The 23,915-nt window shown below is 44.4% G+C and overlaps 1 protein-coding gene across 1 annotated transcript in view; it reads left to right on the forward strand.

The window, feature by feature from the left end:
• Positions 1–23,915, forward strand: part of LOC126241313 (toll-like receptor 2 type-1) — a 149,541-nt gene that overhangs the window by 47,649 nt on the left and 77,977 nt on the right. The window contains exons 4-7 of the mRNA XM_049947997.1: positions 266–612; positions 11,577–11,761; positions 18,141–18,308; positions 22,707–22,937. Of these exons, the coding sequence (XP_049803954.1) occupies positions 266–612; positions 11,577–11,761; positions 18,141–18,308; positions 22,707–22,937 (931 nt within the window). The remainder of the gene's footprint in view (positions 1–265; positions 613–11,576; positions 11,762–18,140; positions 18,309–22,706; positions 22,938–23,915) is intronic.

Genomic DNA, 23,915 nt, shown 5'->3' on the forward strand with positions numbered 1-23,915 from the left:
CCCAGTGTTAATGTTTCGCCAAGTTTTCTCAATACCTTCCGCAAGTCTCAATACAACATTTTATGTAGACCTGCTTCTCGTGTCTCACAGTTTGGTAAATCGACCACAGCGCTACATGAACGCCACCGGTGCCCATTTGCTGTATTTTCTGCAATTTTCATTAACAAAGGTCAATCCGCGTCAATGTTACTATAAACATTTTTCGGGCCAGAGTCATTTTGCGCACCCTGTGTGTGACTGCCAACCAATTACAGCTCATTTCCAGTAAGAAGAAAGGAGGGACACACTGCGTGAAGAGCGTCAGGTTCATGAAGGAGATCAAGCGAGGGACCTTCCACCTAAAATTTCCCAGTGACGAATTCTGGATCTTTTTCAAACGGCGCTTCATCTCTGAGCTCGGAGGAGAGATGACGCGCATGAAGCTGACTTCGTCGGGACAGCTCTCTGCCATTTCAGTGGAGTTCTTAGCGGAACTCCTATCCAGTGACGTCCACATGAAGGAGCTGACATTGGGCAGCATGAAAGTTGGCAATCTGGATGGACCAGTGGTCACTATGCCCACACTTGAGATCCTGCGACTTCCAGATGACGAGATCATCACAATGAGTGAAGGTAAGCTACGGGACTAATGTTTGGAAGTAGTTTTCTTAAGCTGTGTCCACCAGTCTTCCCTTTCGTAGTCGCTGTTTCAGCATGTATTTAGTCATAATCACCTGATACATACAAAGTCTCACACTTTTGGTCGTCATTCTGTCAATAAAACTGTTCTGTAGTGGTTCCGATTTTTACAGTCACTCATCCATTTCCAACACATAATCTTGTTTACTCAAAAATAGAGCAACTGACCCAGATGACGAACCTGCGGAAATGTATAAGAAGCTGAAGATGCCTGCTTAAGAATTCCCTGCCTCACTTTTCAAGCGGGTGATCACTGAGAAGAAACATTTTCGTACATGGGCAACTAGCACGACTCCCCAACTTCCCAGCTTCTTCCACTTCCCCGTTCTACATACATGCCGTTGCTCGACAGTAGGCTCTGGAATCTGACAAGGTAATGATAATCAGCTTGGAGTCGTTATGACCTGCAGGATCATATATGCAATCAATACGACCCGAGTGTCAATGGAGAAATGCAGGAGGAAACAGGTCTGCACAGAGAAACTGGGAAAGAAATGATTAACGGAAGGACTGACTCAGCATATGGAAAAATCAAACCAACCTTCGGCGAAATTAAAAGCAAAGACGATAACATTAAGAGTGCTGTGGGATTTCCAGCGGTACATGCGGAGAAGAGATCGGATAAGTTGAAAGAGTACGTCGAATGCCTCCGTAACGGATAGGAATTGCCTTATGACGTGATGGAACAAGAAACAGGAGCCGATAGGGAGGATACTGGGGGACCAATATTTGACTCAGAATACAAAAGAGCTTTGGCAGACTTAAATTCAGATAAGGCAGAAGGGTAATAGATACCATTCCGTCTTAATGTTTAAATTAATTGGGAGAAGTGGCAACAAAACGATTATTCACGCTGGCGAGTAGAATGTATGAGCCTGGCGATATACCATCCGCTTTTCAGGAAAATACACTCCTGGAAATTGAAATAAGAACACCGTGAATTCATTGTCCCAGGAAGGGGAAACTTTATTGACACATTCCTGGGGTCAGACACATCACATGATCACACTGACAGAACCACAGGCACACAGACACAGGCAACAGAGCATGCACAATGTCGGCACTAGTACAGTGTATATCCACCTTTCGCAGCAATGCAGGCTGCTATTCTCCCATGGAGACGATCGTAGAGATGCTGGATGTAGTCCTGTGGAACGGCTTGCCAAGCCATTTCCACCTGGCGCCTCAGTTGGACCAGCGTTCGTGCTGGACGTGCAGACCGCGTGAGACGACGCTTCATCCAGTCCCGAACATGCTCAATGGGGGACAGATCCGGAGATCTTGCTGGCCAGGGTAGTTGACTTACACCTTCTAGAGCACGTTGGGTGGCACGGGATACATGCGGACGTGCATTGTCCTGTTGGAACAGAAAGTTCCCTTGCCGGTCTAGGAATGGTAGAACGATGGGTTCGATGACGGTTTGGATGTACCGTGCACTATTCAGTGTCCCCTGGACGATCACCAGTGGTGTACGGCCAGTGTAGGAGATCGCTCCCCACACCATGATGCCGGGTGTTGGCCCTGTGTGCCTCGGTCGTATGCAGTCCTGATTGTGGCGCTCACCTGCACGGCGCCAAACACGCATACGACCATCATTGGCACCAAGGCAGAAGCGACTCTCATCGCTGAAGACGACACGTCTCCATTCGTCCCTCCATTCACGCCTGTCGCGACACCACTGGAGGCGGGCAGCACGATGTTGGGGCGTGAGCGGAAGACGGCCTAACGGTGTGTGGGACCGTAGCCCAGCTTCATGGAGACGGTTGCGAATGGTCCTCGCCGATACCCCAGGAGCAACAGTGTCCCTAATTTGCTGGGAAGTGGCGGTGCGGTCCCCTACGGCACTGCGTAGGATCCTACGGTCTTGGCGTGCATCCGTGCGTCGCTGCGGTCCGGTCCCAGGTCGACGGGCACGTGCACCTTCCGCCGACCACTGGCGACAACATCGATGTACTGTGGAGACCTCACGCCCCACGTGTTGAGCAATTCGGCGGTACGTCCACCCGGCCTCCCGCATGCCCACTATACGCCCTCGCTCAAAGTCCGTCAACTGCACATACGGTTCACGTCCACGCTGTCGCGGCATGCTACCAGTGTTAAAGACTGCGATGGAGCTCCGTATGCCACGGCAAACTGGCTGACACTGACGGCGGCGGTGCACAAATGCTGCGCAGCTAGCGCCATTCGACGGCCAACACCGCGGGTCCTGGTGTGTCCGCTGTGCCGTGCGTGTGATCATTGCTTGTACAGCCCTCTCGCAGTGTCCGGAGCAAGTATGGTGGGTCTGACACACCGGTGTCAATGTGTTCTTTTTTCCATTTCCAGGAGTGTATAACGCACACTTCTGAAGATAGAGAACCCACAAGTGCGAGAATTATGGCACAATCAGCTTAACAGCTCATGCATCCAAGTTGTTGACAAGAATAATACACAAAAGAATGGAAAAGAAAACTCGGGATCTGTTAGATGATGATTAGTTTGGTTTTAGGAAAGGTAAAGACAGCAGAGAGACACTTCTAACGTTGCGACTGATGATGGACGCAAGACTCGAGAAAAATCAAGAGACATTCATTGGGTTTGTCGACTTGGTTAAAGCGCTCGACAATCTAAAGTGATGCAAGATGATCGAAATTCTTGAGAATTATAGGGTAAACTGGAGGGACTGACGGGTAATGTACAATATGTAGAAGAGCCCTTACGGAATATTATGATTTGAAGACAAAAACGAAGAGTTCGGTTTAAAAAAGGGTCCTTGACAGAAATGTAATCTTTCGCCCCTACTGCTTCATGAACACGTTTAAGAAGCAATGACGGTAATAAAGGAAACGACCTAAAATGGTCAGGATGAAAGGATATCAGTGATAAGATTATCTGATGACACTGTTATCCTCAGTGAAAGTGAAGAGTTACAGGATATGTTAAATGGAATAAACATCCTAATGAGTACCAAATGTGGACTGGGAGTAAATCGAAGAAAGAAGAGAGTAATGAGAAGTAGCGGAAAGGTGAACAGCGAGAAACTTTTATTACCAGAAATGTGGATCACGAGGGAGACGGAGTTACGGCATTCCACTACCTAAGCAGCAAAGTAAGCCATGATGGACGGAGCGAGGAGGACGTGAAATGCAGACTAGCTCTGGAAAAAAGTAAGTTTATGGCCGAGAGAGGCCTGCGAGTGAAACATTGACCTAATTTTCTAACAATTAATTTCTGAGGCTGTAGGTTTGGAGTATAACGTTGTATGGTAGTGGAACAATGACTGCGGGAAAATTGAGGGAGAAGAAAATCGAAACATTTGAAATGTGGTGCGACAGGCAAATGTTGCCAATTAGATGGTCTAACATGATAAGGAATGAGATGGTTCGTCCCAGGATCAGCGAGGAAAGGAATGTATGGAAAACATTGACAAAAAGAAGGGCAGGATGATAGATCTTTCAAGACAGAATAACTTTTATGGTACTAGAGGGAGCTGTAGAGGGCAGAAAGTGCAGAGGAAGACTAGATTGGAATACACTCAGCAAATAATTGAAGACGTTGGGTGTACAGAGACGAAAAGCGGTTGCAAGAGAGAAATTCGTGGTGGGCTGTATCAAACCAATTAGCGAAGTTATGACTCATAAAGAAAGAGAGACTTCTGATATACCATGTACTGTGCCGTGAATGAAAATTTCCATTATTCATCCTTGTCCATTTGGCGTCCCTTGTTCATTTTATGTAATATATAAATTCACGGTATCCTGGAATGGGAGGCTAGTGGCGTTAATCTGGGTGGCTACAGCCGATTCAGCATAAATTTCTGTCTAGCATACATTTAAAAGTATGTGTTCGTTTTATATTATATGGCAGTCTCTCCCAGTTTCAGCTACAAAGGTCTTTTTACGTGCTAAACGCTATTTTGTAAATCACAGATTGTGTTGATCAGTCTAGGTGTATATGTATTCTCTCACTAATTTAAATAATCTTTCTGCATACGGCTAAATTTCTGTACTTGCCTATGCCGTGACACCTACCAAACAACCCTAATCACACTTCATTTTGATTTACAAGTAACTGGAATGTACCTATTGAGGGCAGCATGTTGCTAAAACGTTTTATGCTAAAAAATACAGTAAGAAGTAAGAGAAGCAGTAAAAGTTTTCTAATTAATTTATAGTACAATTGCTGACCCCAAGCAACGCCATACACCATGGATAAATTTTATAGTTACTGTTCCGATATGCCAGTTGGGAGTGAAGCTCTTCGAACTACAGGTAACTTAGCATTCAACAAGGAATACAAAGATCTGGGCATCTTTCCCAAATACAATAAGACCAAGATCAGCAGCAACAACTGTACAACAGGCCAAAGAGCTGAAAAACGCTGAGAAGTACTGATAACTGCAAGAATTACAACTGCTAAAAATTTTTAGTTAATATCACTAATATTGTGGTTGATCAGTATTTGAGGATCACTCGAAAACAAAGCCGTAAAATTTACAAATTAAAAACTGTACAGCAGCATAAGCAGAACAAAAGTAATATCGCCATACATAATCGTACACATCCGACTTATCAGCGAGACAAAGAAACCAACCTGCTAAAAAAATGGCCGAAATACAGTACAAAGCCTGAAATTGTCCCCAAAATTCTCGTAGATGATATTGTTGCAAGAAAAAGTGCTGCAGATATAGCGGTCTTCAGTAATAAGAAAGACAGTTCAAGCTCAGAAGGCAATTAAAGCCATAACCACTGATCTAAGGAAACACTGTTGTAATGCAAACCATATTTACAGAAAAACGCACAAGGATATGAATAAAAAGTTACGTGACAACGGAGCCTTAATTACCAACAAGGAAAACGGGAATACTTTCTTCATAGTACATGAAGAAAAATATATATGGAAGTCATTGATTTTTATCCCCAAAAATGGGCAGGAAGAAACTCACAGAAACTTTCAGTCAATATGCAAATCACAGCTAAAAACCACATATCCAGTAAATGACAGTGAGAAGAGGTATAGCGCTGCCACGAATCCTCAGGTACCAATTCTAAGGTACCAACAATAATATGCAAATATTGTAGCCGAATTAGACCCACTGTCAGCTGAAGAAACAGCCCACGGTGCAGAATTACAAACAGAACCAGACACTAGTCAAAGCATACACATACACTGAAAACTGCTGAACAAAACTGTCAGCAACCGATAAAAGAAATTAAAAGCATCAATTTCTCCCTTTCACCCCAGTTAGTATGATGTGCAGTTACAAAGATGCACAGACATAACCGTCTCAGAAACAAAATCATCAGGTCAATCCCCAAAAAACATAAAAACCATCGATGCCTTAAATCGATGAATATATGCATTTGCTTGAACTATCGCTAAACTACAACTACTTCATATTTAATAATAAAATTTACATCTAGTATAAAGGTCCTGCGATGGGTTCAAGTACAGCAGCTATACACCCAACGTATATAATAACCTCCTTGAGTAAAAAGAGAATTTGCAATAAAATTAATTTTTGTGGGTGAAAGTGCTTCTTCTAGTCGTTATGGTGATCACCTATTTCTCTTGTGAGATTGCGAAAGAACTGGTATTAAAAAGATACTCAATATACTCAACATACAGGAAAGAAATGTAAAATATACTGCTGAATGTGAAATGAATGGTAGCATCAACTTTTTACAGCTGAACATAGATAAAGAAAACAGTTTACACACCTTCAAAGTGAACTGAAAATGAACAATGACAGATATGACCACACACAGCTCATTTTGCAAGCATACAACACATTAACGAGCTGCATACTGAACACTACTTAACAGAGCCAGTAATGCGCAAATAGCTAAATACGTGAATGATTTGCTTTGCACCTGGGTTGCAGTCGTCGCCCATTGTATGAGAACCATCGAATAATAAAATATGTTAGATTGAACGAGCATTTGTAACTCCATACATTCCACAGTACTGGAAGATCTCATTCCCTTAGGATCCCGGACACCCAGTCCTGGGGCAGAAGCAGCCATTATGACACACAGTTGTCAGCATAACGATCAACACAAAGTCACCATTACAGTAAAATGTAATAAACAAACTCAGCTCTACACCCGAAAGCACATCACTAATCATACATGCCGAAGAAACTTGAGAGATCGCATAGACTAACTGTAGCTTGCATAGGAGCGCGAAAATATACTTCTCATGATGTACCAGTGAATGGTACGGGATGAGTAGAGGAAGATTTCTCTGGCGGCAAATTAATTAAACCTACAAAGACGTTTCTATTTTTTATGACCAAGAGACAACACATTAACACAACCCAATTTCAATTACAGTAGATTTTGAAAAATACCTCCATTGACACGTAAACAAAGGTTACACCGTCGGATCATGCTCGGTCTGACACGGGCAAAAGCCCCAGGAGTATCCTGAATTTTTCCTGCTGCTGCTACTATCCAGGCAACCAGATCCTATTCTGATGCAACAGGAGTTGCGTAAAGGAGGTTGCGCACATAAAAAATTCCGGAGGGGACATTTCTGGGGATCGAGCAGGCCATGGTACAAGACCACCTCTGCCAATCCACGTTTCTGGGGACCGTCGGTCCAGGAATCGACGGACACGACGACTGAAATGTGCCGGTAATCTGCTAAACGACCCGGTCTCATGCAGACGTTGGTACACAGCAAAAAAGGTCGTGTGATGCGGGATACGGCGATTAGGATGTAGTACGCACCAACCATATCAGTGTACTCACTCCAGGTGTATCGCTCCATTAGTAAACAAAGACAATGCGCTACTACACTGGTTTACAGCAGTTGCCTACAACTGAAGAGCGTAATACGGCCTCCACCGGTTTAAATAATCCTCATAGGAAAAAACGACATTTGGTAAAAATATTTGTTTTGATGTCCTCTACAACCTCCCAGAGTTTGTCGGTTTAAATACTTTTCACCCTGTATATACACTCCTGGAAATTGAAATAAGAACACCGTGAATTCATTGTCCCAGGAAGGGGAAACTTTATTGACACATTCCTGGGGTCAGATACATCACATGATCACACTGACAGAACCACAGGCACATGGACACAGGCAACAGAGCATGCACAATGTCGGCACTAGTACAGTGTATATCCACCTTTCGCAGCAATGCAGGCTGCTATTCTCCCATGGAGACGATCGTAGAGATGCTGGATGTAGTCTTGTGGAACGGCTTGCCATGACATTTCCACCTGGCGCCTCAGTTGGACCAGCGTTCGTGCTGGACGTGCAGACCGCGTGAGACGACGCTTCATCCAGTCCCAAACATGCTCAATGGGGGACAGATCCGGAGATCTCGCTGGCCAGGGTAGTTGACTTACACCTTCTAGAGCACGTTGGGTGGCACGGGATACATGCGGACGTGCATTGTCCTGTTGGAACAGCAAGTTCCCTTGCCGGTCTAGGAATGGTAGAACGATGGGTTCGATGACGGTTTGGATGTACCGTGCACTATTCAGTGTCCCCTCGACGATCACCAGTGGTGTACGGCCAGTGTAGGAGATCGCTCCCCACACCATGATGCCGGGTGTTGGCCCTGTGTGCCTCGGTCGTATGCAGTCCTGATTGTGGCGCTCACCTGCACGGCGCCAAACACGCATACGACCATCATTGGCACCAAGGCAGAAGCGACTCTCATCGCTGAAGACGACACGTCTCCATTCGTCCCTCCATTCACGCCTGTCGCGACACCACTGGAGGCGGGCTGCACGATGTTGGGGCGTGAGCGGAAGACGGCCTAACGGTGTGCGGGACCGTAGCCCAGCTTCATGGAGACGGTTGCGAATGGTCCTCGCCGATACCCCAGGAGCAACAGTGTCCCTAATTTGCTGGGAAGTGGCGGTGCGGTCCCCTACGGCACTGCGTAGGATCCTACGGTCTTGGCTTGCATCCGTGCGTCGCTGCGGTCCGGTCCCAGGTCGACGGGCACGTGCACCTTCCGCCGACCACTGGCAACAACATCGATGTACTGTGGAGACCTCCCCTCACGCCCCACGTGTTGAGAAATTCGGCGGTACGTCCACCCGGCCTCCCGCATGCCCACTATACGCCCTCGCTCAAAGTCCGTCAACTGCACATACGGTTCACGTCCACGCTGTCGCGGCATGCTACCAGTGTTAAAGACTGCGATGGAGCTCCGTATGCCACGGCAAACTGGCTGACACTGACGGCGGCGGTGCACAAATGCTGCGCAGCTAGCGCCATTCGACGGCCAACACCGCGGGTCCTGGTGTGTCCGCTGTGCCGTGCGTGTGATCATTGCTTGTACAGCCCTCTCGCAGTGTCCGGAGCAAGTATGGTGGGTCTGACACACCGGTGTCAATGTGTTCTTTTTTCCATTTCCAGGAGTGTATATCGAGAAGCGCACGGTGCACGACGCGCAAATTCGTTGACTTTATTTATCCAGTATATGAGAATAAGAGCAGCTTGTACCATGCAACAGACTTTCCACATAATTCCGAATCCCTGTCAGACTCTATCTCGCTGCCAACCCCTACAAAATAATGAAAGGAATATAGTTTATTGCCAATCATATTTTCGTTGCATATGTAGTAAAAATGCCGTATCAGGTATAACGTTTTAATTTTTATTGCAGACAATATTCACATATTTCAGTGGATTTACCTGCAAAATTATATCATTGTGCGACACAGTATTCAGAAGACTTGACGTCATACAGCTTAAGCTGCGTGCAGTCTAAACTGCAATCTAACATTCGCTGCAGCTACATGTGAAATTTGCGTACAAATATGTGTGAAATAAGTTAAAGATGTGTGACATGTGCTTATTCTGGCAAAGCTGCAAGTAAAAATCTCTTCCCAAATCCCTGGATCGATATGAATGAAACGTGGTATACGTATCACAATCTGGAAAGAAATACTGTGGGGATGACAAGAGAGAAGAGAGGAGAAAGAGATGGACAGACAGAGATCGAGGGGAGGACGTTAACAGACAGAAGGGGTGGAGAAGGAGGTAATGGATACAGATATGATGGAGGAGGAGATGGACAAAGTGAGGAGGAGAGGGAAATGAAGAGCAGAACATGAACAGGGAGAGGTGGGGGAGGAGATGGATAGAGAAATGGGAGAGAGGGAGATGGACCAATAGTGGGGCGAGGAGGAGATGAACTTAGAGAAGGTGGAAGAGGAAGTGGATGGAGAGGTGGGAAGGAGGAAGTAATCAGAGAAGGAAGAGAAGATGGACAGAGACAGAGGCGAGGAGGCAGTTGATGGAGTGAGGAAGAGGAGTTGGCTAATAGAACTGGAATAAATACATATCCGGCAATACCGGGTATCAACTACACTCCTGGAAATTGAAATAAGAACACCGTGAATTCATTGTCCCAGGAAGGGGAAACTTTATTGACACATTCCTGGGGTCAGATACATCACATGATCACACTGACAGAACCACAGGCACATAGACACAGGCAACAGAGCATGCACAATGTCGGCACTAGTACAGTGTATATCCACCTTTCGCAGCAATGCAGGCTGCTATTCTCCCATGGAGACGATCGTAGAGATGCTGGATGTAGTCCTGTGGAACGGCTTGCCATGCCATTTCCACCTGGCGCCTCAGTTGGACCAGCGTTCGTGCTGGACGTGCAGACCGCGTGAGACGACGCTTCATCCAGTCCCAAACATGCTCAATGGGGGACAGATCCGGAGATCTTGCTGGCCAGGGTAGTTGACTTACACCTTCTAGAGCACGTTGGGTGGCACGGGATACATGCGGACGTGCATTGTCCTGTTGGAACAGAAAGTTCCCTTGCCGGTCTAGGAATGGTAGAACGATGGGTTCGATGACGGTTTGGATGTACCGTGCACTATTCAGTGTCCCCTCGACGATCACCAGTGGTGTACGGCCAGTGTAGGAGATCGCTCCCCACACCATGATGCCGGGTGTTGGCCCTGTGTGCCTCGGTCGTATGCAGTCCTGATTGTGGCGCTCACCTGTACGGCGCCAAACACGCATACGACCATCATTGGCACCAAGGCAGAAGCGACTCTCATCGCTGAAGACGACACGTCTCCATTCGTCCCTCCATTCACGCCTGTCGCGACACCACTGGAGGCGGGCAGCACGATGTTGGGGCGTGAGCGGAAGACGGCCTAACGGTGTGCGGGACCGTAGCCCAGCTTCATGGAGACGGTTGCGAATGGTCCTCGCCGATACCCCAGGAGCAACAGTGTCCCTAATTTGCTGGGAAGTGGCGGTGCGGTCCCCTACGGCACTGCGTAGGATCCTACGGTCTTGGCGTGCATCCGTGCGTCGCTGCGGTCCGGTCCCAGGTCGACGGGCACGTGCACCTTCCGCCGACCACTGGCGACAACGTCGATGTACTGTGGAGACCTCACGCCCCACGTGTTGAGCAATTCGGCGGTACGTCCACCCGGCCTCCCGCATGCCCACTATACGCCCTCGCTCAAAGTCCGTCAACTGCACATACGGTTCACGTCCACGCTGTCGCGGCATGCTACCAGTGTTAAAGACTGCGATGGAGCTCCGTATGCCACGGCAAACTGGCTGACACTGACGGCGGCGGTGCACAAATGCTGCGCAGCTAGCGCCATTCGACGGCCAACACCGCGGGTCCTGGTGTGTCCGCTGTGCCGTGCGTGTGATCATTGCTTGTACAGCCCTCTCGCAGTGTCCGGAGCAAGTATGGTGGGTCTGACACACCGGTGTCAATGTGTTCTTTTTTCCATTTCCAGGAGTGTAGTAGCATAATAAGAGGTATAACCTTCATATTCACTCAACAGCGCCCATGGAGCTGGAGATATAAACTTTCGATACTATAGTGGTCACAACTATTATTAAATAGTCGTGAAACTCCTGTATGGCCTTACCATTACCAGCATTGTTCATGTGTGCAGCCACTCTGCTGGCGGTGCCCAACATCCTGCAGTTGGACGTCACGGGCAATCAACTGCAGGAACTACCACAGCGGCTTCCTGATAGACTGTTGGCCCTCAACGTTTCACGGAACCGTCTCGTGCACTTGCCCAGTGAGCTGCCTCAGTCCCTCACCAACCTCAACATTTCCTACAACGCCATTGAGGTGAGTTGTTACTGTTTGCTACAAACACCGCGCAGTGTAAAATTTTGTGCTCTCTACAAGGCATTCCTGCAACCACCACTCGTGTGGCACCCAGTTTTCGGGGTTCATTCATGAGACTCACAAGTTTGTAGATGAAGGAACTCAGGTGGATGAAACGTCGCTTGACTTTCGCAAAACCTCCCATACCGTTTTGCGTCGTTGCCTAAAAAACAAACTGCATATCTGAACAGATAAGTGATTATGTTGAGAGCTACTTGTTAACTGAATTCATCATGTCGTTCGTAATGGGGAAAGTATCATCACAATCGAACGAAGTATCTGGCGTACCTCAAGGGAGTGTAGACTGCCTGATACTAGCCGTCATTCATACAGCGCTGCTGTAATAGGTTTCTCCTTTTTTGTATCATGGTTTGTGGTGTTCTATCAACATCCTTTCTCGCATCAGTTAATTCCATCCCTGCCGCAGATGTTGCTAAACATTCAAAGACAGTTCAGTTTTATTAACTTTTTTGAAGTCAGTTTTTGCTGCTTATGTTTCTAGATTGATAAAGTTCCATTAACGAGGTTTTTCGTGTGAATAGAGTTGCCTTATGATTCACCAAATGGGCTTGGTCACAATCGAACCAAGCCTCCCTCACTTCTGAAATTCGAGTTAAATACGTTTCTTACCCTAGAGCCTTGTTACAGATACTGTTGCCCGAACTGCAGTTCCTGCAGCGATCATTTGACCTAAGATGGCGAAAGCCATCCCACTTGCCATCTTGCAATGCCAACTGGCGACGGAAATGTTTTTTCGGTTCCCAAAGCCTTGTGTCTCCTGCTACCAATGCTACCCCACGTACCCATACAAATGTAACGTAAAGAATTCTCCTATCCAACTAGAGTTGACTGCCCTATCCAAAGACATAATCTGTTTTACATTCACTGTTCTCCAAAATACCCTTCCAACTCAGCCACTGTATATTCTCCAGCAAAACTCAGTATTCACCAGACTTACCTTTTATCCAGTTTCCATGATGACATTTTCGTAGAATCACTCTCATTTCACACTCCCCCTTCTACAAAGCGTTGTTCAGTCTCACTCCAGCTCTAACCTGCACACCATTTCCATTCCTACTGCGCCAAAGTCTGATCATTAGAAGAGCTGTATCCCGTGAAATATCCCCCACCATATCGTTGCTTACTTGACAATCACCTTCTCCAGTTCACATATCCTCATCAGCTCCTCCTCTATATTCCCATTTCCTTCCAGAGACTCTTGTTCCGTCCTACTGTTTATCCAGAACTGCTTACAAAGTCGCATACAGACTACCGCCCGCAGAACTATGGCATCAGGACCAACTAATTCCTTAATACTGTAAGAAAGACATCTACATCATGCTCGCAAACATTAACGTCACATAGAGCAACCATGTCCCTGTAATAAAAAAACCTCTGCAGACTTCTCATATTTTATATTTTTTACGTTCCACTTTGTCATGTTAAAACTCGGTACAGCAGAAACATTGCCGCAGCCCACCTGACCCGAAAAGGGAATGAAAAAGCAATAAAGAGAAAGACGAGCAGTTCCTCGTACAACTTTTGTGCAGTTACGACGACGCAGTCAGACGATTCTAAACCACATAACAATTCAAGCAATATTTCTGCCACCTAGTTACTCACGTGTTTGCAGTGTGGGATTTACCTTAGAGCAGGCGATTTGGGGCATGAAGTAACTCACGTTTACTTCTCTGCTCGTGGTGACATCGCTGTTTGTCAGAGATTATTCACGTGCTAGCTAATCCATTTTTGTCTCATATACCGATTGTTGTAATTTGTTTTACTGTGTCGCTTTATGTGCGTCTATATTTCCGAGAAGATTGAAAAGATTTCCGGATTGTTTACTTATTCAGAGAAATAATGCCGGAAGGTATAACCGAAACTCTGAAGGATTTTTCGGGTGGGTTAGATCATAAACAGTGCAGCAGTGGCATTGATGAATCAGAGGAGGAGATCAGTGTTGTTGATGAATCAGAGGGGGAGATGTAAGTAATTCAAGAAAGTAAACATGGCAATGATTCTGAAAGAGACATCCAGTCTATTACTGAAGGCTACACTAGCGACTGGAGGAAAATGGAGATCTGAAATTTATTACTCGCAAAGATAAAGTTACAAAGTGGAGGAAAACTCATACTTCAACCAGCGCAAAGTTTCAAATAAGATTATAGTGAAACTGTTTCCTGCTCCTAGAGGCAGTGCAGATGGCCTCAGTAACGAAATTTCTGCTTTTCATAAAATAATAGACAGCAAAAATGGTTCAAATGGCTCTGAGCACTATGGGACTTAACTGCTGAAGTCATCAGCCCCCTAGAACTTAGAACTACTTAAACCTAACTAACCTAAGGACATCACACACATCCATGCCTGAGGCAGGATTCGAACCTGCGACCGTAGCGGTCGCGCGGTTCCAGACTGTAGCGCCTTAACCGCTCGGCCACCCCGGCCGGCTAATAGACAGCAGTGTGATAGTGTGATCACTCATACAACTTTGTATATACAGAACAGTGTATCATCACATTACTCTTGCTACAGAGAAGCGAATGCGACATCACGTACTGAAAAGCTTGCTTCACTGTGATGTTCACCCCCAGGTGGCCCACAATTCTTTGGTGAGATCTCGCTTGGGTACCACGGGGCTGCAGCCTCTCCAGCACTGTTCTCATCGGTGCTGCATGTCTATCCCCCTGCTTTTCTTTTTTCCCCTATCTTGGAGAACATGTCTGTGATATTTTTTTTCGGAATGTGATCTGAACTTTAGCAGCCTGACATCAGAACAGTAGCCATACTGTTTTCTCTTTCTTTATTTCTTCTTTTCCCTTCTCCTACCCTTCCTTTGAGTTTCCTGTTTTCCTTCTTCCACCCTGTGCACTCCTGAAGGCCGGCCCACGCATCTGACGCGGAAAACGTGACTGTGTAACGTGTAATTCCCAGTGCCAGGTCGACAGATAGGGTTCGCACACACACTCTGGTGCAGGCCAGGCCCGAGGAGGGGTGATTCCCTGATCTGTGACCTTTCCAAAGTGCCAACTGGTCCCTCTGTCAACACTTGGGGAGATGTGACCTAAGGTGGGTGAGACCCCTCAGAATGGGTCCACCAGTTTGGAAGGAGCGCGCCATTGGAGACGCTGGCAGTCATGGGGGATTTTTTCGCAATGAACCATTGATCTTCTACTCATTCTGCTTCTACTAAGCGTAAACGGAATGAGGCTACCGATTCAAAGACCCTCCCAGCTGCATTCCTTGTGGTTTCACATACTGAAGACAGTCAGTCCTTCGCTACAGTTAATCCGTTTATTTTACAGAAAGGCGTTGATGCAGTTGCCTGCCCTTTGAAATCCTGCTCTCGTTTACGCAATGGCACATTACTTATTGAGACTAATTCTGATTCTCAACTATAACAAATGCTTGCAGCTTCACTCCTCCGAGACTAACCTGTTCGTGTCGAGGTCCATCGAATGCTGAGTTCTTCAAGTGATGTTATTCACTCTAGGTTGCTAAATGGGCCGACTCAGGAATGAATCCAAACTTATCTCCCTGATCAGGACGTCGTTGCAATTGCACGTCGGATGAAAAAGCTAGAGTGCACACACACTCGTTTTCTCACGTTTGATAGAGCAGTGCGTCAATCAAATATCAAATCAGGCTATGAAGTTATCATAGTCCGACGATATATTCGGAACCCGATGCACTCCCATCAGTGTCATCCTTACAACCAGACTCAAATGTCTTTTCAACACCCAGCCAAATGTGTAATCTGTGGTAGGGATGTTCACGAGGGCGATTGTCCACCTCCTTCTCCCTGCTGTATCAGTTGCAATGGCGAGGTTGTCTCATGTATCTCGATGAGCGGGCCGTCCAGGAGATTGCAAGTTTTTGGCTAGTCGGAAACCCTGCGTTCATACCGTCTGGTACTTGGAGCACTGTTCTTACTACACCTCGATTCACAGGACATAGCCGCACAGACATGCGACGTCAAGTTGAGCATGATGGTTCTAAAATCGCCCAGTGTCTAGGTAGCATCCCTGTCTCCTTCTCCTCCAACTGTGCAACAAACCGCCAAAATTTTGCCTCACGTGACGAAATCACTTGCTACACAACCAGCAGGCTGAAAAGGACAGAACGAGTACTCGTGGGAAGACTTTTTACGCCCCTCAAGCCAACTAACATCTGAATCGTCATCTGTCACTCACAAGGCTCCAAGAAATTAAACGGAGGCAAATGGTCTTCTCCTTTGCCGACTCGGAGATCCTGTTTGACGTTATCACCGCGTGTTACCTTCACCCAGCCCGTCTCCATACCGCCAGTGCGCACCGCATTTCTTTTTCTGCCCTGTAGTCGACAGACCTATTGAGGCAGAATGCCTATGCCTCTTTCGATCTCTTGGAGCAGGATTCTTTTTGAATAGAAGGCAAATGATAAAGTTAACTACAACCCTCTATTTTGGTCACTGAAATGGTCCATGATTCCATTTATGATATAATACTTTTAACACAACAGAGATGTGAAGTATTGTTGATTCTGTTCAAATTGTAATGCTTGATATTTTTATAATAAGTACATTTGATAAAATTAATGCGTTTTCTACATGAAAAATTAAGAAATGTACAGCAATCAAGAAGAAGCAAAGAAAAAAAATGTTTGTGTGCTGAACTGTTTGGACCAAGTCCACACTAAAAGGGTGATCTTTTCTTGTGGTTGTTAATTTTTGGCAGAATGGTTGCATGTAAATTAACATTTTAGTACAATATAGTGGAAATTGTTGTGGATAAAACAAACTTTGTTTTTATTTTTATTAATCAGACTTTTGGTTTGGAAATGAAATGTACTATTTATACTAGAGAAACAGTTACCTACCCAATCTGTAAATTAAAATATGTAGGTATAATCATACTACAGCGGAAAACTGTTGATATCAACCAGTAGCTTACAAGCCACAGTGGAGACTTAGTGAGAAGTGATTATTGAGTGTTAAAGTAAACATTTTGACAATATTGTTCCAATAATAACACGTACTCCACGATTGTAATGCTTGATATGTTCCTTCCAATACATCTTGTCACCATTCATTTGTAACTAATGGAATTCTCAATCCAGTAACAAAAATATTAATATTACATGCTTGAAATCATTTAGCTAATACCATCACTAAACTATTTCTTCAGTTTCTCCTGTTAATGGTGAAGCTCAGTAATCTGCTAGGTAAAATGAATGATTTGAGTGAGTTGTTACCACATGCTTTTATTTTAATACACTTATCTAGAATTCGCAGGCAGTACATAATCTTAAATTACTGCAACTGATGTTTATAAAATTAATACTACTATTTTTCTCATAATTTATATTGAAATTACATTTTTCGCTATTGATGGTACTCTGTTTCCTAGTAATTTTATTAACATATCCTAAGCAATTATATTTGTGGCAAGCTGAATGGCAAATATTTCTGGGTGAATAACATTTCTCAGTGTTTAATTTAGAACTATAAATGATACCTTGGGATACTTGTTGTGCAACTATATGACTGCTGCAATTAATTCCTTCGGATAATATAAATATTAATAATGTTGGTAAAAAAATCAAATGGTTCAAATGGCTCTGATCACTATGGGACTTAACATCTATTGTCATCAGTCCCCTAGAACTTAGAACTACTTAAACCTAACTAACCTAAGGACATCACACATCACCCAGTCATCACGAGGCAGAGAAAATCCCTGACTCCGCCGGGAATCGAACCCGGGAACCCGGGCGCGGGAAGAGAGAACGCTACCGCACGACCACGAGCTGCGGACTGTTGGTAAAAAATTTCAGAAGTTAGTTATACTTTGAGATGAAGATATTCGCACTATACAGGAACTTAGGGAGGACTAAATCAGAAGTCACAGGTCTTACGAGTTACACAGAGAAATTAGATACAAGCCTAAGTAATTGTATAAAATACGAGTAGTGTGCAACAAGAAGGCCTACCATCATTTATATCATGGAACGGACTACAGTGTAAGGTACACAGAGTGACGCGAAAATGATATGCAGGTGGTTGGGAAATGGTACAGAGTCCTCTGAAGATCTTCATTGAATTCCAAGATATAAGAAAAGACTGAAGAGATGACATAATGGAACATGAGATTAGAAAGCATGTATGGAATCCTCTAAAGCAGACCCTTATCTAACAGTAGGTGGCGCTGTCTTTGGTTATGGTTATGAGGTGATATTCTGCTTTACAACTTTCTAAATTTATGTCTTTTATTTATTTATCATTTTTTACTGTACACTGAGTTGTTTTTAGAAGTAGGGTTGGTCTTGTAGGTGTTTGTAACGGAAATTCCCGTTTTCTGCACAGGAGCTTCAAGAGACTTTGCCAGCTGCCCTGCTCATAATGGACACTTCCCACAATGCCCTGCAGAAGCTCCCGCAAAGTCTTCCAACTGACCTTCATCGGCTCGACGTATCCCACAATCGACTGCAGATGCTACACACAGATATGCCGCCCAACCTGGAGATTCTTCAGGTAAGTACTGAACAGTTGTGTTCCTTAAGTTTCGCTATTAATACTTCCGCAAACTACTAAATTATGATTACACCGATAGTGATATTCCTGTGAAATGGTTTATTGCGTGACTGTGTGTAATGGAAAGTTATTGGATTGCTTTTCGTCCCTCGAAAGATTCCTATCGAGAGGAAACAATAGCAAAACCATTAGGAATCGAACCTGGGCTCTATTTCTAATAAAGTAAGCTATAATAATGTAGAAGGAAACTGTCGGCAAACTAATGAGGCGAAGTTGTAACAAGTTCTGTCATGGTCCATAAAGAAATTTAACTAATGGAATAGACTTTACTTGATACTGAAATTCTGTTTCGCTGATCAGATACCAGACAGTAACCCAGTTTAGCAAGTAATGTACCTGTGGTTCGACATAACCACACAGGAAGAGTATTAATAGGTTTACTCAACAACTAGCTCTAAATAATACTATCTGTAAATTACAATAAGAAGCTAATGATCATTACACATAATTGACTAGTAGTGATGGATCACCACTAATTTTGGATAGGGGTTATTTTGTCAGTTTAATTATTGGAAAGTACTAACATTCAACACCTAACCAAGTAATTATATCTTTTTTACTGATTGTTATTTGTGTTCTCAAGGAATATTCAAATTCTAATACAATTTAACTCAGATGGGACATTCGATATCTGAATGCAGCATAGTTTGAATGGATGTAGCTAATTGCTTACTATAGAAAATATAATTTACAAAAATAAAGGTTGTACTTTTTGATACTTAAATGTTATCTGAAATTTAAGTCTGGCTCAACTGTCAGTATGGGGACACTGAAGCTAGGCTATGAGTGGAGTTGGATCTAAGGTGAACCTTTTAGTTACTGCACAATATTAGAAACACTGTTAACTACCTTACACATGAAATTATAAACACTGTTATTTCAATAAGACGAATCTTTCATCTGAATACTTTATATCTTCTCTTAGTAACAGTACTTTGATGAAAATATAACTCTCCTTTTAAGAAAATTATGTGTATTATTTAAAAACATAAGCTCATTGAATAATTATGTACTTTACGACTCCACAAACCTTATTAACTTTTTTAAGGAAGTTATCAGCTTTTCAGTTCAATAAAACAGCACTTTGGACAGGACCCGGTCCAGGTAAACTACTGAAGATAAAATATGGTGCCTCAACGCAAAGATTACAGAACACAAACTTACTACTGAAAGAGAAACCAAATAACTGCTCCATGCAATTACATAGTACTCAACTGCTAATTTCAGAATAAGGTGGTGGCAATGTCTGTCTCCCGTGCTATTCAAAAAAGTCAGAAAAAGTATCCACAGCCCTTGCTGTGTAACTAGCTATTAAAAGTTTCTTCTTAGTCTCGGACTTTCGTAGTACAGAGCCCATCAAATATGCCAGGAATAATAAACCAAATTACGTCCACATCTGAGGCATCTTATAGAATGTTGCAGTACTTCTCGCCTGTTTCAATTTACCAGACGAGCACACATTACCAGCTTGTCACCACCTGGTTCATGCCACACAGGAGCCTTCCAGCTCAACCATCATATCCACCTCTTCTATTCGCACCAAGCCAGTTCCGTTGCGGAGGGATTACCCTCCAAATTTTACTTTACAATGTACCTACTTTCCCCATGCATGAACCAGCATTACTAGTAGTTTTTTTACATTTTCGTTCATTTAGAGTATATTACTTTTGAATTACATTAATAGATTGGTTAGAATTACATAAGTGGTCATAAATAATGTATAAAATAATTTCACACATGTTATATCAAAGGTGCTGACACACAAGTTACGTGAAGTAATAACAACAAAGATAAGATCATTGTAGGTAATATCGAAGACAGTGCTACACACGGCACTGTTGAAGTTAGCAGTAACATAGAGGACGTATCTGAAACAATAAAGTTTTACTATCGATTCTTCAGTATAATATAGTTTCTGTAATGACAATATTAATTATTCTGAGTACTTAAACCAAAGAACAAGAAACTGATTTCGACATGATGATGGGACATTAGCTCGACGACTGCTCGTTGGAGGAACGGTCTACCTGTCGTGGCACAACACTGCGCTTCTGCAGCCATCTGTGTGACCAGAAGCTGGCTTCTGTCACATAACCCATAGGCACGGCGAGTACAAATGACCGTCGTTCAACAATTACCTGCACTTCTTCTTGCACCTGCGCCTATCAGCCTTCACTATGACAATCAACACACCAGTGGAGCCACAACCTCACCAAGCAGCACCACCAGCTAGGAAAAACCACTGGTGTGGAATCCACGAACTAGATTTAATGTTTCCTGATCTGGAACTTCGCCTCTGCATGGGTGTCATGACCTAATATTCCGTGCAACTCCAAGGATCCTCGAATCACTCAAGGCATTTTCTCGCCCTTACTCGCTGTATGGAGGTGCCTAAAGTGTACAGAAGTGACCAAAGTCATGACATAGTGATACGCACATACACAGATGGCGGTGGCATCGCGTACACAAGGTATGAAACGGAAGTCCATTGGCGGAGCTTCATTTGTACTCACGTGAAAAGGTTTCCGACGTGATTATGGCTGCACGACGGGAATTAACAGCATTAATGCAGATTGGTAGTTGGAGGTAGACAAATGGTACATTCTAATGTGGAAATTGTTAGTTAATCCAACATTCAGAGATCCGCAGTGTGAAGAGTGTGCCGAGGATACCAAATTTCAGGCTTTACCTCTCACGGCAGACAACGTGGTGGACGACGGTTTTCACTTAACGACCGAGAGCAGCGGTGTTTGCGTATTGTTCTCAGTTCCAACAGACAAGCAACATTCTTTGAAATAATCGCAGAAATCAAAGTGAGACGAAGGACAATGCGGCGAAAATTGTTGTTAATGGGCTGTGGCAGCAGACGACCGACGCGATTGCTTTTGCTAACATCACGACATCGTCTGCAACTCCTTTCCTGCGCTCGTGACCATACCAGCTGGACCCTAGATGACTGGAAAACTGTGGCCTGGTCAGGTGAGTCCTAATTTCAGTTGGTAAGAGCTGATGGGAGGGTGGCGAAGACCCCACGAAGCCATGGACACAAGTTGTCAACAAGGCACTGTGCAAGCAGGTGGTGACTCGGTGATGTTGTGGGTTGTGTTTATATGAATCGACTGGGTCCTCTGGTCCAAATAAACTGATCATTGACTGGAAATGGTTACGTTCGGCTATTGTAGCCATTCATCGACTTGATGTTGACAAACAACGACGTCATATCACGGGGCCACAACTGTTCGTGACTGGTTTGACGAACATTTGGGACAGTTCGATTGAATGATATGGCCATCCAGACCCCACGACAGTAATCCTATGGAACATTTATGGGACATAATCGAGACTTAAATTTGTGCACAACATTCTGCGCCGGCAGCACTTTCGCAATTATGAACGGCCTATAGAGGCAGCGTAGCTCAGTATTTCTCCATGGGATTTCCAATCACTTCTTGACTACATGCTAAATGGTGCTGCTGCACTGCGCCGAGCAAAAGAAGCTCTAATACGATATTAGGACGTACCTCACGATAGACTAACTACCCACAGTTCAGAGATACGTGAAGGCAAGAATGGAAGTTCTTCTTTGTGGACAGTTTTAGCTGAATGGATTCTTTCACTCACATAATTTCCTGCAGTAGGCTGATGGAAAGCAAAGGCTGGTCTGCTGAAAGGAACTCTCGAGCTGTTGAAATCTACCTTGTTGGTTTCTTAATGCTCGCGACCTTGTGTTGGTCTGGCGAAGGCGTCAAGCACTGTATGTCTCTATCTAGGTTTCCCGTTAAAATTCTTACCAAGATGACATAGTTCTTTTTTGCTCATTACAGTCTGATTGATGTGCAATCACGGTTTCTTCTGACGCCTTGGATAACTTGCTGGTAGTTATCAATCCCTTCATCACTCGGTCATTACAGGCTGAATGATGTGCAATCACAATTTATTCTGAGGTCTTGGATAATTTGTTGATAGTTACCACTCCTGTTAAGCAATAGCATTCCGCATGGATTTGGAACTTTTTCAAAACACTATTTTCCTTTGGTTTTGGAAAATTCGCCTCTACTATGATATCCCTAATGAGAGAAGCCTGGACCCATATCGACGCAGTGTCATCGTCCATGGCCACAGTTAGTCTCTGTCTACAGCAAAGTGTATCTCCAGAGCAGAAGCATCATTATATCCCTCCTCGAAATGAAGAAGACCACCATGACAGATCGTTCGGACAGAATTCACGAGTTTTTAGATGACGGTACCCTACCAGAAAGGACAGGCAGAGACGCGGTAGTTGAGTCAGTATTTTGTGAAAGAACTTCCACTTCCCGGCCGATTCTTGTTCCTGTACAGGTCGCCCATAACCAGCTGACGACACTTGAGCCCCAGCTGCTGGCTACGCTTCAGCATCTCCAGCTGCTGGACGTGTCTCACAACGCGCTCACTACAGTGGACGGCGTGTGGCTGTATCACCAGCTGCCACTGCTCAACGTCTCCCATAACATTATTCGGCACGTCAGTCTACTGGGACCAGGCAACGTGTCGCATATTGATGCCTCGGAGAATGACATCGAGTCGTGGGAGGTAAGTCAATAGGTAAGCTCCTTATGCACACCTTGTGACTAACGTGACAATGAAATGACCTACAAGCAGTTAAAGTACAGAAAGTTGGCAAGTTACACATAAATGCTCGTTTCTTACAACTAGGTCTAACTCAGCGCCAAACACGAGCATAATATTACAAGGGCATACTCAGCAGTTGGCAGTAGACGAAATATCCGTACCCAAAGACTGGAAAGTGGCACAGGTCACACCAATATTCAAGAAAGGTAGTAGGAGCAATTCACTAAATTACAGGCCCATATCGTTAAGGTCGATATGCAGCAGGATTTTAGAACATATATTGTGTTCGAACATAATGAATTACCTCGAAGAAAACGGTCTATTGACACACAGTCAACATGGGTTTAGAAAACATCATTCCTGTGAAACACAACTAGCACTTTATTCACATGAAGTGCTGAGTGCTATTGAGAAGGGATTTCAGATCGATTCCGTATTTCTGGATTTCCGGAAGCCTTTTGACACTGTACCACACAAGCAGCTCGTAGTGAAATTGCGTGCTTATGGAATATCGTCTCAGTTATGTGACTGGATCTGTGATTTCCTGTCAGAGAGGTCACAGTTCCTTGTAACTGACGAAAAGTCATCTAGTAAAACGGAAGTGATTTCTGGCGTTCCCCAACGTAGTGTTATAGGCCCTTTGCTATTTCGTATCTCTATAAACGATTTGGGAGACAATCTGAGCAGCCGTCTTCGGTTGTTTGCAGATGACGCTGTCGTTTATCGACTAATGAAGTTATCAGAAGATCAAAAGAAACTGCAAAACGATTTAGAAAAGATATCTGAATGGCGCGAAGAGTGGCAGTTGACCCTAAATAACGAAAAGTGTGAGGTCATCCGTATGAGTCCTAAAAGGAACGCGTTAAACTTCGGATACACGATAAATCAGTTTAATCTAAAAGCCGAAAATTCAACTACATACACAGATTTAGAATTACG

Source organism: Schistocerca nitens, chromosome 1, assembly GCF_023898315.1.
Source record: "Schistocerca nitens isolate TAMUIC-IGC-003100 chromosome 1, iqSchNite1.1, whole genome shotgun sequence".
NCBI lineage: Eukaryota > Metazoa > Arthropoda > Insecta > Orthoptera > Acrididae > Schistocerca > Schistocerca nitens.